We start from the raw sequence: 18,482 nt of genomic DNA, 5'->3' as shown, positions 1-18,482 counted from the left end.
TCATTGCTAAATCCAGTGGTCTCATTGCTAAATCCAGTGGTCAGGGCTGGGTTGTTATTCATGAGACCCACCAGCAGTCTTTCCTCCCCTCCCTGTTCAGCTGCCCTGGTGTGTCTCCACAGCCGCTCCCTCCTGGTCTCCATGGCTGACTCGGCCTCCTCCCCTACCTCTCCATGTTGGCCTCTGTTCTCTACTGATTCTCTGGGTGTTTAATCTGGGCTCATGACTTTAAACACTACCTGAATGCTGCTGACTCCCCACTTGTAAGTCCAGCTTGGGTCTCCTCCCTGGTCCTATGTAGTCACAAGACCTGCTTGGCCAAAGATAAACTCCGGCTGGCCCCCAACCTGCCCTCCTGTGACTTTGCCCATTCTAGTAAATGCAACTATGATCCTTCTAGTTATTCAGGGCAAACACCCTGCTGTCATCCTGGGCCACTGTCTTTCTCTCGTGTCCTGTCCCCATCAGCAAATCTGACTGGCTCTGCCCTCAGGTCTTGGCAGACTCCATCACTTCCTACACCCCGACTGCACACATTATTCTCCACATCACCAGGTCCCTTAACTGAATTCTGTCAATCATCTCCTCTACGTGATGTGACGTTGCGCCCACTGTGTCCCCTTCAGGACTGAGACTGCTAGGAGTGTCACCTGTGGGGCGCTTCCCCAGGAACCATCCTCAGCCAAAGACAAACTGCCTTAGCCAAGGTTGGGACCCCTCCCTGGAGCAGCCCATATCCCAGGACTGGCCCCAGTGGGGCTACAAAGCCCAGCCCCCTTGCCTTGATTCAGACCTTCTCTCAAAGACCACACTGGCCCAGAGCTTCCCCCAAGATCATCTGAGGAGTCTGTTGTCTCCTTGGCCACGTCCTGCCTCCCTCACCCCCTCACAGGTGCAGCTCCCGCAGGCACAGTCCCACAGGCTTCCTGAAAACAAATTCCATCCAGAGTCTGCTTTCCAGGGAACGTGACCTAATATTTCTCCCACTGGTCCTCTTCCTACTGTTCCTAACGTGGTGGCCAGAGTGAGCCAGTTAAAACAGGTCTGTTCATGTCATTCCTCTGCCAAACATCTAGAAGCTTCCATTTCTCTCACAGTCAAGGACAACATGACCTGTGTGCTGATGTGAGAGCCCCTCACCTCTCTGACTCAGTCCTCCTGCGCTCTCCACTTTCTACCCCACTGCAGCCACAGTGCGTCTCCCTGGCGTGCCTGGACCAGATCCGCCTCCTTCCCACCTCAGAGCCTTGGCATGTGATGTTGCCACTGCCTGGAATAAGCATCCTCCGATGTCCACACGGTTTAGCCCCCACTTCCTTCAGGTCTGTATGCAGGTGTCACCTTCTCAGGGAGGCCTCCTCAGCCATTCTGTTTACAGGTTCAAAGGCCCCGTCTTTCACAGCTCCTATCCCCTCCTGCTTTCATTTTTCTCTTCAGCCCCTGTCCCCATCTAACGTGTCATGTGTTTCACTCTTTCATCATGGTGACTGCCTATTCCCCCACATAGTGTGTGCTCCACAAGGGCAGAGCTTTGGTACCGTGCATTGCTGGATGCTCAGAGCCTAGCTAGTCCCTGGCATGGAGTGCTCAGTGAATAGCTTTTGAATAAATGAATTTTAGAAATGTATCTATTCCCTTTAGCTCATGCAACTGCAATCAAATTCTCATGTATGGTTTACATCCATGTAGTTCAAGTGTCATAAAGCCACAGAAAACATACCTGGGCTACAGTGTCTATGATTCTCCCCTTGATGTTGACATCCTCCAGAGGAACCAAGTTCCCAGAGGCGTCCTGGAGGCCGGCCTTGGTGCTGCTGGAAGTTTTGGCATCTGGTAACTGGTAATCTAAACGTTAAAAATGTTACCATTAGCTTTCAAAACCATCCCTGTCTACGTTTGTTGTTGTCTTGATCTTTATTCCTTCTCCATGCCTTCATGCATTATATTTTAGGGAAATTCGACAAATAGCATTTTATGATTTTCCATAGCCAATTCTGAAAAGCAAGTGAACCCACATTAGAAAAATGGGAGGTGCCTTCTTTTTTTTTTTTTTTTTTGAGACAGCGTCTCACTGTTACCCAGGTGGGAGTGCAGTGGCACAATCTCTGCTCACAGCAGACTCATCCTCTCCAGCTCTGGTGATCCTCCCGTCTCAGCCTCCTGAGTAGCTGGGACTACAGGCATGCACCACCATGCCCAGCTAAAGTTTTGGTATGTTTTATGGAGATGAGGTTTAGCCATGTTGCCCAGGCTGGTCTCGAACTCCTGGACTCAAGGGATCTACCTGCCTTGACCTCCCAAAGTGCTGGGACTATGGGTGTGAGCCACCATACATGGCCTGCCTTTTTTTTTTTTTTTTTTTAAGACCCTTCTGCTTAAATTTTTTTTTCTTCTTTTCTTTTTTTTTTTTTTTTTGATAGAGATGGGAGTCTCACTATGGTGCCCAGGCTGGTTCTGAACTCTTATGCTCAAGTAATCCTCCTGCCTCCACCTCTCAAGTATCTGGGACTACAGGCATGTGCTCTTCTGCCTTTTGAATGTAGAGACTTTGGGGTGTCCTATTAAAAACACAGCATTACTTGACATACATTCAAACATACACACAAATACACAGAGGTCTTCAGACTGTCTCAAGTGTGGCTGAAGCCTGAATCCAGGTGTCTGCATTCCCCGGCTTATAGCGTGGAAGGGCTCAGTCACTATTATTTATGGTGCCACACAAGTATTTTGGGATGGCATGAAACAACATAGATTTTCAATCCGAGGAAGACTGAATCAGCTCCTACGGCACATATTGAAAAACGTTCACATCCTATTCTAAAGTGGTACAAACACACAGAGAAGGTTAGGAAATAAAAATACATAGTGTCTTGCCAGATATTCCACTTAATGACTCCCAGACAAAAAACTGGAGTCACCTCTGAACACACATGCGTTTCTGACAAAAAGCAATTTGAGCACGGTCAAAAATGTTAATGTGTTCTTATAGTCCTACTAATTAACACCGTAATTGTTTGGGCTCATGATACTCTGAGAAGTGAATATCCTGTTTATGCTGGCACTACTACGGCTAACACGTACACCACACATGACAATTTACTCAGTGCCTCCAGTTTCCCCTTCCGCCCTTACAGCAATTCTGTCATGCAGGTACTGCTCTCGTTCCCATCGGAGAGAAGGTGGAGCGCAAAAGGTCATGCAGTTTCAAGACTGCAGGGCGGCAGGGCCACACTGAAACCCCGGGCTTCCTGACTCCACAGCGGCTCTGCTGTGTGTTCTACCCACCCCATCACACTTTCTGCACCTTGACATCTTAGCAAGGTTCCACAGGTTTTAGCCTTGGCTATTCCTGAAGGGAATAAGCTCAACTTTAGTGTGTTAATGAAGTCACATGGAATTTTGAGATCGCTTAACCTTTCTCAAGCATCCTGGTTTTTATGTATGCAAGATAAAAAAGGAAATGAGGCTGGCCATGGTGGCTCATATCTGTAATCCCAGCACTTTGGGATACCAAGGCAAGAGGATCGCTTGAGGCCAGGAATTTCAGGCCAGCCTAGGCAACACAGTGAGACCTTGTCTCTTAAAAAAAAAAAACAACAAAAGTCATGGATGGTAGTCTTAACTACTTGGGAGGTTGAGTCAGGAGGATCATTTGAACTTAGGAGTTTGAGGCTGCAGTGCGCTTTGATCACACACTGTACTCCAGCCTGGGGGACAGAGTGAGACTTTGTCTCAGAAAAAAAAAGAAAAAAAGGAAGGAAAAAAAAGAAATACATATATTTTAAAATTAAGTGCTTTACTTTTATATTAGGCAGAGGAGTTTGACTGATGTTAACACTGAGAGAAATTTGTGGGAAACTTATTTTGAGACTGAAAGGAAATGAAATACTTATGGATGAGGTCATAGATACAACAAATGCAAATATACATTCCATTGAAAATATAACATTTGAGGTCTATAAACATAATAACATAAAACAGCATTCAAGAAAATTGTCCTACCTTCAACCTTTGAAAAATCTGAAAACTCAGGTCTGTATTCCTCTAATTCAGTATGATTACTAGGATGAAAGTCCTTTATTTGATCTCCAGGCATGGAAAATTTAATAATATATTTCATTTTAACCTGATTGGTTTTATAGACAACAAATTCATCATCCTAGAGGAAACAGAAATCAGTAGGTGATTAACAACAATAGCAACAAAAAATCTGTATTGGCAGATGTTTTCATAAAAGCATGTTTGCTAATTTAGAAAATGTTGAATTCATACAGTAAATATTTAACAATTATTTAAACTTAAGCATATTTAATGAAAACAGGAGCAAAAAACTGAGGCTCTTCTTAGAGCATTCAAGACCCTCTTTGCTTGTTTCTTAATATAAAAATACCTCAAAGTCTGTGGTGACAGAGGCTGTTTGTGAAACTCCATGCACACTGTCGTAGCCTGGTGGTGCTTCAGTTAAGGAAAAGTCCTTCTTGTGTAAGTCCATACACTTTCCGAGGGCTACGTCACAAATGAGCAGGAGTCTGGTGCCATCTGTCTCTCCCGGGTGTGAGTACTTGATACCTGTACTGCATGCGAAAGGAAATAAACACGTATTTATAACTTACAGTGACTTGTTAATAACATATTATTGCATAAACAGGAAATATTATTGAAAAGACTTTCCTGGTAAACTGTTCTAAATTTTCCTGTTATTGAAATATCTCCAAAGACTTAATTTAGAACTTTATTATGCACTTATTTATTTAATATTTCTTCTTTTTTTAGACAGAATCTTGCTCTGTTACTCAGACTAGAGTGCAGTGGCACGATCATAGCTCACTGCAGTCTCAAACTCCTGGGCTCAACTGATCCTTCTATCTCAGCCCCCTGAGTAGCTGGGACTACAGATGTGCACCACACCTAGCTTTTAAAATTGTTTGCAAAGGTGAGGTCTCACTTTGTTTCCCAGGCTGGTCTTGAACTCCTGGGCTCAAGTGATCCTCCCTCCTCAGCCTCCCAAAGTGCTGGGATGACAGGCATGAGCAACCATGCCTGGCCTATTTCACATTTCTATGTGACAAACCTGTATATTGCCCTTATGTTGTGCTACATAGTGCTCAAAGCACTTTGTTTCCGGAGGGAAAGGAATTCCACTATTCTCCTAAATCTTTGTTAGCTACTAAAATATACACATTTGGCTATCATAAACACCAGGGTGGTAAAGAGAAAGAAAACTCGCCACCTTATTAATTAGAAAAAAGTAGATTTAATTATCTGCACTAAAGCTTGGAAAGGAGTAAGAACTGTGGGTATCAAGTGAGTAAGAACTGGTCAAAGGGAAAGTCAAGCTCTCACAAAGCCTCCTGAATGGAAAAACAAACATTTCAAATGACATCCAAATGAGAAACGTTGTTTTATCTTTCTTCAGGAATCAGCAACTTTAATAAGGCAACTCTTCCTATTAGAAGCACAGACAAGGACACACCTTTGGGGACAACATTTTAGAGATGCATCTTTATTTTTTTTTTATTTTTTTATTTTTTCAGAGTCCATGAGGCATTTTATTTGTAAATGTATGTATTACATCCCTAGAAAAAGAATCCCAGGATTTTCCCTCCTGTGTGTTTTTGTCTTGCTTCTTCATGGTCCATGATGCCAGCTGAGGTTGTCAGTACAATGAAACCAAACTGGCGGGATGGAAGCAGGTTATTCTGCCATTTTTCTAGATCTTTGAGTTGCACATCAAATCTGGGGCTGATCCCTCCACACTTGTTTAGCCTGCCTGTAAGGTTCACAACAATTTTCCCAGCTCTGTGATCACCAATGATTTCAAATTCGCCAATGTAACCATGCTTCATCATCACAGTGAGAAACCGGACGATGACTTTGGAGCACGGCCTAATAAGCACCTGGCGTTTGCCTCTCTTTTCGGCATTGTGGATGCTCTTGAGAGCATCAGCCAGGACATTCATGCGCACCGTTGTGGCTTAGATTGCAGGATTGCGCCGATGGCAGACGGATGAAATTGGAGCTCTCAGAGAGTGCTACTCCGCATCTTTATTTTTTAAAGATTCAGTTCAAAATGCAGAAGTATGGCCAGATGACCCTTCTTTGTTTCACTCACTGGAAAAAAAAAAATCAGTCCCCCCATTCCTTCTATAACCCTCTCCCCTTTGGAAGGCTCTTTTCCTGCAACTTACAAGCATGCTTCCTTCCTTTTCATTAAACCCCACTCTGGACTTCTCCCTGGAGCTCTCTCTGTTCCTTCCTATCTCACCACGTTCTGGCAGAGGGAGGCCAGTGACCATCTCTTCTGGCTCATTTACTCCTCAATCCACTGCTATTTGGCTCAATTCACATCTAAAAAATTTTACTTTGATATATTGTGCATAGGAAAACACATTTATGATATACATATTTAAAGACTAATAAGATAAATATCCATATAGCTACCACTTAGCTTAAGAACTAGAACATCCCTGAAACTTCTATGCTGCCTCACAGCTCACCTTCTCTCCCACCCAGAGGTCATTTGATCACTATCTTGATTTTCCTGTATATTATTTTCTCTTTTTTTCCCATGTGGAATTTATTCCATAAGGAGCCACAGAGGGGATCCTGGGTAGGTTGGAGAGGTTTTACTGTGTTCCTTTTTAAAACAGTTTTCTCCTTTGTGTGTGTGTATGTGTGTGTGTGTGTGTGTTTTGAGACAGGGTCTTGCACTCTTTCACCCAAGCTGCAGTGGTGCAATCACAGCTCTCTGCAGCCTCAGGCAATCCTCCCACCTCAGTCTCCTGAGGCTGGGTCTACTGGTGTGCACCACTGTGCCTGGCTGATTTTTAAAAACATTTTTGTAGCTATGGGGGTCTCACTGTGTTGCCCAGGCTGGTCTTGAACTCTTGGCCCCAAGCAATTCTTCCACCTTGGTCTCCCAAAGGGTTAGGATTACTAGCTTGAGCCACTGTGCCTGGCCTATTTTCTTTCATAGTATTAATGCAAAGATTTATGTCTCTCAACAATGTAATGTATACTTCTGCTTGTTTTTGAGCCTTGCACATACAGGCATACCTCATTTTATTGCACTTTGCAGATATTCCTTTTTTTTTTTTTTTTTTTTTTTTTTTTACAAATTGAAGATTTGTGGCAACTCCATGTTGAGCAGGTCTACTGGTGCCATTTTTTTTTTTTTAACAACATGTGCTTCCTTTGTGTCTCTGTGTCTCATTTTGGTAATTTTCTCAATGTTTCAAACCTTTTCATTTTTATTATAGTTGTAATGGCGATATGTGATCAATGATCTGTGATGCTACTATTGGAATTGTTTTGGGTACAATGAACTGTGCCCACATAAGGTGGTGAGCTTGGTAAATGTTTTGTGTGTTCTGATTACTCCACTAACCAGTGGTTTCCTCATCTCTCTCCTTCTTCTCTGGCCTCCCTATTCCCTGAGACACAACAATATTGAAATTAGGCCAATTAATAATAACCCTACAGTGGCCTCTAAGTGTTCAACTGAAAGAAAGGGTTGTACATCTTTCACTGTAAATCAAAAGCTAGAAATGATTAAGCTTGGTGAGGAAGGCGTGTTGAAAACCAAGACAGGCTGAAAGCTAGGCCTCTTGTGGCAAACAGTTATCCAAGTGGTGAATGTAAAGAAACAGTTTTTGAAGGAAATTAAAAGTGCTGCTCCAGTGAACATAGGAATGATAAGAAAGCAAAACAGCCTTATTGCTGATATGAAGAAAATTCTAATGGTCTGCATAGAAGATCAAACCAGCCACAGCATTCTCCTAAGCCAAAGCCTAATCCAGAGCAAGGCCCCAACTCTGTTCAATTCTATGAAGGCTCAGAGAGGCGAGGAAACCACAGAAGGAAGGTTTGAAGCTAGCAGAGGTTGTCTGAGGTGTAAGGAAAGAAGCCATCTCCATAACATAACAATTCAAGGTGAACCAGCCAAAGCCGATGTAGAAGCTGCAGCAAGTTCTCCAGAAGATCTAGCTAAGATCACTGATGCAGGTGGCTTCACTAAACAACAGATTCTCCATGTAGACAAAACAGCCTTCTATTGGAAGAAAATGCCAGCTAGGACTTCCACAGCTAGAGGAGTCAATGGCTGGCTTCAAAGCTTCAGACGACAGGATAACTCTTGTCAGGGGCTAATGCAGCTGGTGACTGTAAGCTGAAGCCAGTGCTCACCTACCATTCCAAAAACCCCAGGGCCCTTAAGAATTGTGCTAAATCTACTCTTTCGGTGCTCTATGAATGGAACAACAAAACCTGGATGACGGCACATCTGTTTACAGAACGGCTTATTGAATTTTAAGCCCAATATAGAGATCTACTGCTCAACAAAAAAGGTTCTTTTCAAAATACGACTGCTCACTGGCAAAGCACCTAGTCATCCAAGAGCTCTAATGGAGAGGTACAAGGAGCTTGTTGTTTTCATGCCTGCTAACACAATTTCCATTCTGCAGCCATGGATCAAGGAGTAATTTCAGCTTTCAAGTCTTATTATTTAAGAAATACATTTTGGGCTGGGCGGAGTGGCTCACGCCTATAATCCCAGCACTTTGGGAGGCCAAGGCGGGCAGATCACCTGAGGTCAGGAGTTCGAGACCAGCCTGCCCAATATGAGGAAACCCAGTCTCCACTAAAAATACAAAAATTAGCCGGGCGTGGTGGCATGCACCTGTAATCCCAGTACTCAGGAGGCTGAGACAGGAGAATCGCTTGAACCCGGGAGGCAGAGGTTGCAGTGAGCTGAGATCATGCCATTGCACTCCAGTCTGAGCAACAACAGCAAACTCCATCTCAAAAAAAAAAAAAGAAAAGAAATATATGTGGGCCAGGTATGCCTGTAATCCCAGGAGTCTGAGGTGGGATGATCACTTGAGTTCAGCAGTTTGAGGTTCCAGGGAGCTAGGTTTGCATCTTACTGTACTCTCACCTGGGCAATAATGGAGCAAGACCCCAACTCTAAAAAGAAAAAAATACATTTTGTAAGGCCATAGCTGCCACAGACAGTGATTCCTCCGATGGATCTGGACAAAGTAAATCGAAAACCTTCTCAAAAGGACTCGCCATTCTCCTTGCCCTTAAGACCATTTGATGAGTTATGAGAGGAGGTCAGCATATCAGTGTTAACAGGGATTTGGAAGAAGTTTACTCTAACTACCTTGGGTGACTTTGAGGGGTTCAAATTTCAGTGGAGGAAGTCACTATGGATGTGGCAGAAGCAGCAGGAGAACGGAAATTAGAATTGGAGCCTGAAGATGGGACTGAATTGCTGCAATCTCATGATCAAACTTGAATGAATGTGGGGTTGCTTCTTATGAATGAGTGAAGTGGTTTCTTGAGATGGAATCCATTCCTGGTGAAGATGTTGTGAACACTGTTGAACTGACAACAAAGAATTCTGAATATTATATAAACTTAGTGGATAAAGCAGCAGCAGTGTTTGAGATAACTGACTCCAATTTTCAAGGAAGTTCTACGGTAGGTAAATGCTATCAAATAGCATCTCATACTAGAGAGAAATCTTTCATGAAAGGAAGAGTCGATTGCTGAGGCAAACTTCATTGTTGTCTTGTTTTAAGAAATTGCCACAGCCACCTCAACTTTCAGCAACTGCCACCCTCATCAGTCAGCAGTCATCGACACTGAGACAAGACCGTCCACCAGCAAAAAGACAATGGCTCACTGAAGGCTCAGATGATCATTAGCATTTTTAGTAATAAAGTATGTTAATATTAAGGTATGTACATTCGTCTTTTTAAAACACAATGTTATTGCACACTTAATAGACTAGAGTGTAAACCTTTTATACTCATTGGGAAACCAAAACTGTGTGACTCACTTTATTGCAATATTTGCTATATTGCAGTAGTGTGGAATCAAACCCTCAATATCTCCAAGGTATGCCTGTATATAGAATCATCTAGTAACGTTTGCTCCTCTAAGGTCTTAAGGCTCATCCATTTGATATGTGTAGCCACAGTCCACTTGTTTAAACTGCAGGATAGGACTTCATGTGGGACTCCACTAAAACGTACGGATCCATTCCACTGTCGATGGACATCTGCATGATTTCCAGTGTTCTGTTATTACAGTGCTCTCTTTTTCTTTTCCTTTTTTTTTTTTTTTTGAGAGATTGGGTCTCACTTTGTCTCCCAAGCTGGTGGTAATGGTTCAGTCATGTCTCACTGTGGCCTTGGACTGCTGGACTCAAGCAATCCTCCTGCCTCAGCCTCCTGAGTAGTTTGGACTACAGGTGCATGACACAGTGCCTGGCTAATTTTAAAAAGTTTTTTTAGAGATGGGGTCTTGCTGTGTTGCCCAGGCTAATCTCAAACTCCTGGAGTTGAGCAATCTTTCTGCCTCAAACTCCTCAGTAGCTGGCACTACAGGTGTGTGTCACTGCACTCAGCTCGTTTTTTGAGACACAGTCTTGCTCTGTCACCCAGGCTGGAGTGCAGTGGTGTGATCTTGGCTTACTGCAATCGCTGCTTCCTGGGTTCAAGCGATTCTCCTGTCTCACCCTCTTGAGTAGCTGAGACTACAGGTGCACGCCACCACGCCCAGCTAATTTGTGTATTTTTAGTAGAGATGGGGTTTCGCCACATCGGCCAGGCTGGTCTCAAACTCCTGGCCTCAAGTGATCTACCTGCCTTGGCCTCCCAAAGTGCTGGGATTATAGGCATGAACCACTGCACCTGGCCCCAGCTCGTTTTCTTTGCTATTAAGTTTCTATTCAAGTCTTTTGCACATCAGCTTACAGGGTTGCTTATCTTTTCCTTATTTATTTGTAGGAACTCTTTTAAATATCTTGGATCATTATCCTTTGTCCTGGGCCTGAACTCAGTCTCCACCCTTTAATGAGCTCTGCAACCTTAGGCAAGTTCCCTGACCTCCCTGAGTCTGTTTCCTTGCATGAAATGATGTCACAATACCAATTATGAGGTTGGCAGATGATGTACATGGAGTTCTTCTCATTGTGTTGCCCACACTGGACTGCAGTGGCATAATCATAGCTCATTCCAGCCTTGAACTCCTGGACTCAAGTGATCCTCCTGCCTCAGCCTCCCCAGTAGCTAGAACTATAGGTTCTATTAGCACCACCACACACAGCTAATTTTTTAATTTTTTTGTAGAGATCGGGTCTCGCTATGTTGCCTAGACTGGTTTTAAACTCCTGGCCTCAGGCGATCCTCCTGCCCTGGCCTCCCAAAGAGCTGGGATTACAGGCGTGAGCCACCATGTCTGACCCAAAGGCAGATTTAAACATTATCAAGGATGTTGAAGATGAAATAGTATTCCAGGCATATTGAGGTCATATATAATTGATAAATCTGTGTTTTGGTTGAGAAACTCCCTCACCAAGGAAAGACAGAAGAAAACACACAGCAAGTAGTAACGATTCTGTGATTAAGGATCAAACATACCTGAGCGAATCACTGAAATAAATCCCACTTCCAAGGTTTCCGACGTCTGTTCTTTGCACACCATGATCTTCCACTACTTTGGGTAAAAGCAACCCTCTGAAAAGAGAAGGGCAGGATAAGGTGTAAGCCCAACGCTGACTGCCTCTCTCCCTCGCTCAGAACTTTGGCAGGTTCCTACTGAACTTCTGGCATTCAGAGAACTCTACAATCAGGGTGAAACCATGGTTGTTTCTAGGAACACAAGTAAAGGGAGATTTCTGCCTTTTATTATATAAACATCTATTGTTTGAATTTCTTTTTTTTTTTTTTGAGACGGAGTCTCGCTGTGTCGTCCAGGCAGGAGTGCAGTGATGCAATCTCAGCTCACTGCAAGCTCCGCCTCCCGGGTTCACAACATTCTCCTGCCTCAGCCTCCCGAGGAGTTGGGACTACAAGCGCCCGCCACCACGCCCAGCTAATTTTTGGTATTTTTAGTAGAGATGGGGTTTCACCGTGTTAGCCAGATCTCCCAACCTTGTGATCCGCCCACCTCGGCCTCCCAAAGTGCTGGGACTACAGGCGTGAGCCACCACGCCCGTCTTGTTTGAATTTCATATTAGGAGATTGAATGAATTTTGTAAAACAGCTTTTGGGTTTTGGTCCTACTTAAAAAGTTCATACCTACTTAAAGATTATTTTTAAAAGATTCTCCCATTTTTCATTTAGTATACTTTTATGGTTTGATTTCAAATATGTAAATATTTGCTCTATCTGGAGCTAAGTATGAGAAATGAGGGAAGGGTCCAACTTTATATTTTTTCCTTGTGCTTACCCATTCATCTCTATAGATAGTATTGAAGAACTTGTCTTTCTTCCACAGAGATAAGATCTATTTGTATCATATCCTAAATCTTCTGTGTTTTTTAGTTCATTTGTGTTTAATATTAATGTCACCCTCATTATGCTTCTTTTCCAGAATTATTCTGGTAATTTCAAAATTAAAAAAAAATATGTGTTGTAGAATCAGCTTTTCACTTCTTTAAAAAAATCTTATTGGTAATTTTATCATGATAGCACTAAACCTATAGATTAATCCAAGAAAAACTGGCATCCTTCTGATTAACGCAAGTTGTCTTTTGGGTCCCTCACTAGCAGTTTAATGGGTTTTTGTTTTTTCTTTTTTTTCCCCCAGGTAGATCTTGTATGTTTCTTTTTAAGTTTCTTCTGAATAATTAATGGATCTACATTTAATAATATTTTCTCCTGCTCCTATGACTTGTTTCAACCCTAATATTAAGTAGTAATTCAAAGCAAACAGAATCTTAGAGTTATGTTTCAAATAAACAGCTCATGTTGTCTGGTGTGCACTCTAATTTCTGGACTCCTCTTTAAATATTGGGCTATCCCTAGATTAGATACACACGGAAGAGTCATGAATATAGAATCACTTTTCTTCTTATGATACAGTCTGCAAGAAGCAATTCATACCTATGTACTACATTTTAAAAATGATAAATACATAATTTTTCAAAATAGAGATGAGGTCTTGCTGGTTTTCCAGGTTGGTCTTGAACCCCTGGCCTCAAGTGATTCTTTTGCCTCAGCCTCCCAAAGTGCTAGGATTACAGGTGTGACCCACCATGCCCAGCCATAAATATGTAATTTACATCACATACTTCACTATAAACTGTGCAATTCTCTCCAGAATGCAGTAAGCTAGCTGATTTTAACTGAAAAGACCCATGTAATATAGAAAAAAAGTAGGAAAAAAAAAAAAGTAAAACACTTTACATTTGTGAGGCTGAAATTTTTGAAAAATAAAGATGGCTACTCTTACCGACACAAGATTCCTACGATGTTTCGTACAGGAGAACCATGCAACAAGGGCCTCACATTGCCAAGTTTGCTCAAAAACTCTGTGGTTTCGATCACTCTGCCAACTCTAAATATCTGCAAGATATCCACTGGACTCTTACTGTAAAAATTAGAAGAAAAGCCTTTAGATTACATAATTGGAAACAAAACAAAAAGTCGTTATCGCAGAAGAAATCCCAAAAGAGTCCAAATGTCCATTATCAGGAAACTGATTCAATGAGTCACAACACAACATATCTTAGAAGTATTATGCAGGTATTAAAAAAATCCATTCTTTAAACAAATAAGGATATGTAGTAAAGCATATAGTAAAATATAAAATTTAGAAGTAGATTACAAAACTTTATACACAGTATGATCCCATTTTTGTCAAATATATAATAGTATATAGAATGTATAATTCTTGTTCTGGGCAACAGAGCAACACCATGTCTCTTAACAACAACAACAACAACAAAAAAAAAAGAATGCAACTTCTGGCTGGGCATGGTGGCTCAGGTCTATAATCCCAACACTTTGGGAGGCCAAGACAGTTGGATCACTTGAGCCCAGAAGTTTGAGACCACCCTGGGCAACTACCGAAACCCTATCTCTCCTAAAAATACAAAAATTAGCAGAGCATGGTGGTGCACACCTGTAGTCTCAGCTACTCAGGAGGCTGAGAAAGGAGAATCACTTGAACCCGGGGCAGGGGGTGGTGTAGAGGTTGCAGTGAGCCGAGATCATGCCACCACACTCCAGCCTGGGTGACAGAACGAGACTCTGTCTCAAAGAAAACAAAGTAATCGGCTGGGTGTGGTGGCTCACGCCTGTAACCCCAGCACTTTGGGAGGCCAAGGCAGGCAGATCACAAGGTCAGGAGATCGAGACCATCCTGGCCAACATGGTGAAACCCCGTTTCTACTAAAAATACAAAAATTAGTGGGGCGTGGTGGTGCACACCTGTAGTCCCAGCTACTCAGGAGGCTGAGGCAGGAGAATTGCTTGAAGCCGGGAGGCGGAGGTTGCAGTGAGCCAAAATCGCACCATTGCACTCCAGCCCGGCGACAGAGCAAGACTCCGTCTCAAAAAAAAGAAAAAAAAAAAAAAAAAGTTAGCAAAGACCTTTTTTTTTTTTTTTTTGAGACGGAGTCTTGCTCTGTATCCCAGGCTGGAGTGCAGTGGCCGGATCTCAGCTCACTGCAAGCTCCGCCTCCCGGGTTTTACGCCATTCTCCTGCCTCAGCCTCCCGAGTAGCTGGGACTACAGGCGCCGCCACCTCGCCCGGCTAGTTTTTTTTTGTATTTTTAGTAGAGACGGGGTTTCACCGTGTTAGCCAGGATGGTCTCGATCTCCTGACCTCGTGATCCGCCCATCTCGGCCTCCCAAAGTGCTGGGATTATAGGCTTGAGCCACCGCGCCCGGCTCAACAAAGACCTTATTTTTAAGTGCTGTTTAGGAAACCAACCAGGTTTGGAGAGAGGGCTGTCAAGAAAGGCCTCTCTTGGGAGGTGACATGTATTGGAATGTGGCGCCATAAAATGTCTATTTGAAGCCCTCACTGGTTGTTACGGGGTGGATGGGGCAGGAGTGGAGAGAACATCCGGAAGGACGTTGTAGACGGGATGACGTGACCCGGATTAAAGATGGCAGCGAGGTGAACGGAAGTGAGCCAACAGATGAAGGACGCTTTGAAGGCAGAATTGACAGAACACGTGTATGTGGGGATGAGGGACAGAGAGACCCCACACTGGCTCTGAGTGGGTAGCTAAGATGGGGCAGTGGTGAGGGGAGACTGGGGTACGGCTGAGGGCAGCTGTGGTGGGAGGAAGGGCACATCTTCCCAACCCCATGTCCAGTGGCCTCAGGTCAGTACCTTGACATTAGCTATGGTGGGAGTATTTGCTTCCCAGAACTCAGCAAATATTCCAGACCAGGGCTTTTCCTTCACAGAGCTGGCTCAGCACACCCCCGGGGTGAGCAGCATCAAGGTGATTCAGACTGGGTTACGTTCTACACCCAAATGTTAACAGTGGTTATATTATCTCTGGGTTGACTCTGGGTGGTGAGATGTTGAGTGATTTTTAATTTTCTTCATATTTTTAGATATTTTCTAAGCTTTTATCAAAGAACATGAGTTTTATAACTAGAAAAAAAGTAATATAAAGAAATCATGATTAGTGAAATGAAATGAAATGAAGAAAATCTGACTTTTCACAGCAGCAGGATCTTTCCCTAGGAAGAAGCCCACTTTAGTCGTGTGACTGCTTTTGTATTAGGGGGTGGGGTGGCTGACCAAGGGCTTGCTCAGGTAGCCCTGGAGGGCTGAACTGCAGCTGCCACTCCTGGGGCTTGAGGTGGCTCTTCCTGTCTTCCTGGAGAAAGCTTATTGCCCTCCGGATTCTACCTTCCATGTCAGGGGACTCTTAATTAGTATAGATCTCAGCGGACACCTAGGGGAGGGTCAAAAGTCAAACCAAAAGAATTTGATTACGTATAAAAACAAAATCTGGAGAAGGTCTGTAGGAATGAATGTTTTTGAGACAGAGTCTTTTTCTGTCTCCCAGGCTGGAGTGTAATGGCGCAATCCTGGCTCATTGCAACCTCCACCTCCCGGGTTCAAGCGATTCTTGTGCCTCAGCCCCTGGAGTAACTGGGATCACAAACGTGTGCCACCACGCCTGGCTAATTTTTGTATTTTTAGTAGAGACAGGGTTTCACCATGTTGCCCAGGCTGGTCTCACACTCCTGACTTCAAATGATCTGCCCACCTCGACCTCCCAAAGTGCTGGAATTACAGGCATGACCCACCAAGCCCGGTCGAGATTTTTTAAAAATTAAAGTGAAATTTTAAAAAGATAAAATTAACTAGTAAGTGTACAATTTGGTAGTATTTAGTACAGAACATTCAAAATGTCATGTAATCAACACCTCCAGTTCCAAAATTTTTATTTGCCCAAAAGAAAACCCGTACCTTTCGGCTGTCAGTCCCCATCCCTCCCTCTCATGGTACTATGCAATTTGCTATCTCCGTGGATTTATTCTAGATATTTCATATAAACAGAATCATACAATATGTGGCTTCTTTCACTCAGCACAATATTTTTGAGGTTCACCCATCTGTAGTATGTGTCAGTACTTCATTCCTTTTTCATGGCTGAATAATATTCTATTACATATCATATTTTGTTTATCCACTTCCCTGTTGATGAACATTTGGGTTATTTCCACCTTTTGGCTGTTATGAATAGTGTTGCTATGAATATTCATGTACAAGTACCTATTTAAGTACCTGCTTTCGAGTCCTTTGAGTATAGAACTAGAAGTGGAATTGCTGGGACTTATCATAATCATATGTTTAATTTGTTGAGGAATCATCAAACAGAGGCTGCATCATTTTTCCCTCTCATCGTCAATGTGTGAGGCTTTCAGTCTCTCTCTATCCTCACCAACACTTAGAATTTTCCATTAAAAAGAAATCATAGCCATCTTAGTAGATGTGAAGTGGTTTGGGGAATGGATTTCGAGGATGATCAAGGAAAGTAGAACATAATTGTAGAGGGGTCTGAGTCAGGCCACAAGGTAAGAGTGGCTGGGTGTGGTTCAGTGGGGCTCTGGAAAACCAGCTCTCTAAACAGCAGCAGCAATGCCCCTGCACAGCCCTGATTTGCAGCATTTGCTGATTTCCATGGTGCAAATCCTCCCCGTGTCCAATTTCAAGCTACCCATGGTTTCACAACCAGCTCACCACATCTCTTAAATGTTGACAACTGGCTCTCATAAGCTAGTATATGCGGCTACAACTCACCACCATGCGTTCTAAGGGCTGTGCCAAGCTGATGAAGAGGAGCTGCTGCAATGGAATGAACCACCAGGTCAACAAGAGTCAGTCCCATGCTCGAGAATAAGCACACAGTGGAGTTTCCGAACCGAGCAGCTGGGCACAGACTCAGCTGCGGTGACCCTTGGGTGCTGATACCCAGAGAGGGCTCGTCTGAGCAGGTGGTCCATCATGTTTGTGTTACTGGAGAATGCTCATCAGCACAGGACCCCAGGTATGCACAGTGAGTGAGGGCGCAAGTGTAACTGGTATTTAGGAACGTGTTTTCCAGGTTTTCAGGTGCAGTTTTTCATGCCACAGAGAGGCCACGTTAGAAGACGCCATACCCATATTCCTGCACGTTTAAATCTTAGTGTAAGTGGCTTTTTCTCTGTAATAACCTACAAAATACAAACTCAAACACCTTTCGATTTAAAATTTTTAAATTTAACCCTCAACAAGATTAGGTAACCTTGAAATCAGAGTGGAATACAGAGGATATTTTCAAGCACAGAATACTGCCCCAGGCACCATTACGAACAGAGAAAAAAGTAATTTGTCATCATACCAGGCTACTGTGGCTTGTTGCTGAAGATTAAATTATCTAGGTAATTACTGTAATCAGCTCTTTAACAGAGTCTCAAAGAGCATTATATCATAACAGATCCTGAGATATTTCCTTTATGCTTACCTGTGATGATTCTGCAAAACCTCTTTTCTAACCCTGAGAAATTCTTCAGTATTCTGTTCAACATGCTCAATTTTGCATCTCAAAGCTCGGTACTTGGCCAGGGATGGTGGGTTGGGTTTGGACAAATTCGTTTCACAGACATTAACCATGTCTCTTATTAGCTGTAGGTGGAAATCACAGACAGATGTCAGAATCACCACATATCAAAATTCATATTTATATTACATTAACACTTTCTCAAAAAGATGGGAAAAGTGGGTCTTGCTCTCACCCACGCTGGAGTGTAGTGGCATGACCATAGCTCATTGCAGCCTCAACCTCCTGAGTTCAAGCGCTCCTCCTACCTTAGCCACCAGAATTGTACTTTTTTTTTTTTTTTTTTTTTGAGACGGAGACTCGCTCTGTCGCCCGGGCTGGAGTGCAGTGGCCGGATCTCAGCTCACTGCAAGCTCCGCCTCCCGGGTTTACGCTGTCTCAGCCTCCGGAGTAGCCGGGACTACAGGCGCCTGCCTAGTTTTTTTCTATTTTTTTAGTAGAGACGGGGTTTCACCGTGTTAGCCAGGATGGTCTCAATCTCCTGACCTCGTGATCTGCCCGTCTCGGCCTCCCAAAGTGCTGGGATTACAGGCTTGAGCCACCGCGCCCGGCCGCCAGAATTGTATTTGAATGGGCACTATAGGTTCCCTCTTAGCAACACTGATGATTGCGA

At 43.4% G+C, this 18,482-nt stretch overlaps 1 protein-coding gene and 1 pseudogene across 1 annotated transcript in view; both read right to left on the bottom strand.

Annotated features, from left to right (window-relative positions):
- The window catches only part of PARP4 (poly(ADP-ribose) polymerase family member 4), a 95,932-nt gene that overhangs the window by 57,268 nt on the left and 20,182 nt on the right, over nucleotides 1-18,482 (bottom strand). The window contains exons 10-15 of the mRNA XM_008021753.3: nucleotides 17,774-17,934; nucleotides 13,246-13,383; nucleotides 11,430-11,525; nucleotides 4,391-4,574; nucleotides 4,003-4,159; nucleotides 1,721-1,845 (exon numbers count right to left, since the gene is read on the bottom strand). Coding sequence (XP_008019944.3) covers nucleotides 1,721-1,845; nucleotides 4,003-4,159; nucleotides 4,391-4,574; nucleotides 11,430-11,525; nucleotides 13,246-13,383; nucleotides 17,774-17,934 — 861 coding nt within the window. The remainder of the gene's footprint in view (nucleotides 1-1,720; nucleotides 1,846-4,002; nucleotides 4,160-4,390; nucleotides 4,575-11,429; nucleotides 11,526-13,245; nucleotides 13,384-17,773; nucleotides 17,935-18,482) is intronic.
- LOC103249023 (small ribosomal subunit protein uS8-like) lies at nucleotides 5,503-9,072 on the bottom strand (annotated as a pseudogene).

Source organism: Chlorocebus sabaeus, chromosome 3 (assembly GCF_047675955.1).
Source record: "Chlorocebus sabaeus isolate Y175 chromosome 3, mChlSab1.0.hap1, whole genome shotgun sequence".
NCBI classification, from domain to species: Eukaryota; Metazoa; Chordata; class Mammalia; order Primates; family Cercopithecidae; genus Chlorocebus; species Chlorocebus sabaeus.
The sequence above is the reverse complement of the archived record's forward strand: the minus strand, read 5'-3'. Positions and strand labels throughout refer to the sequence as shown.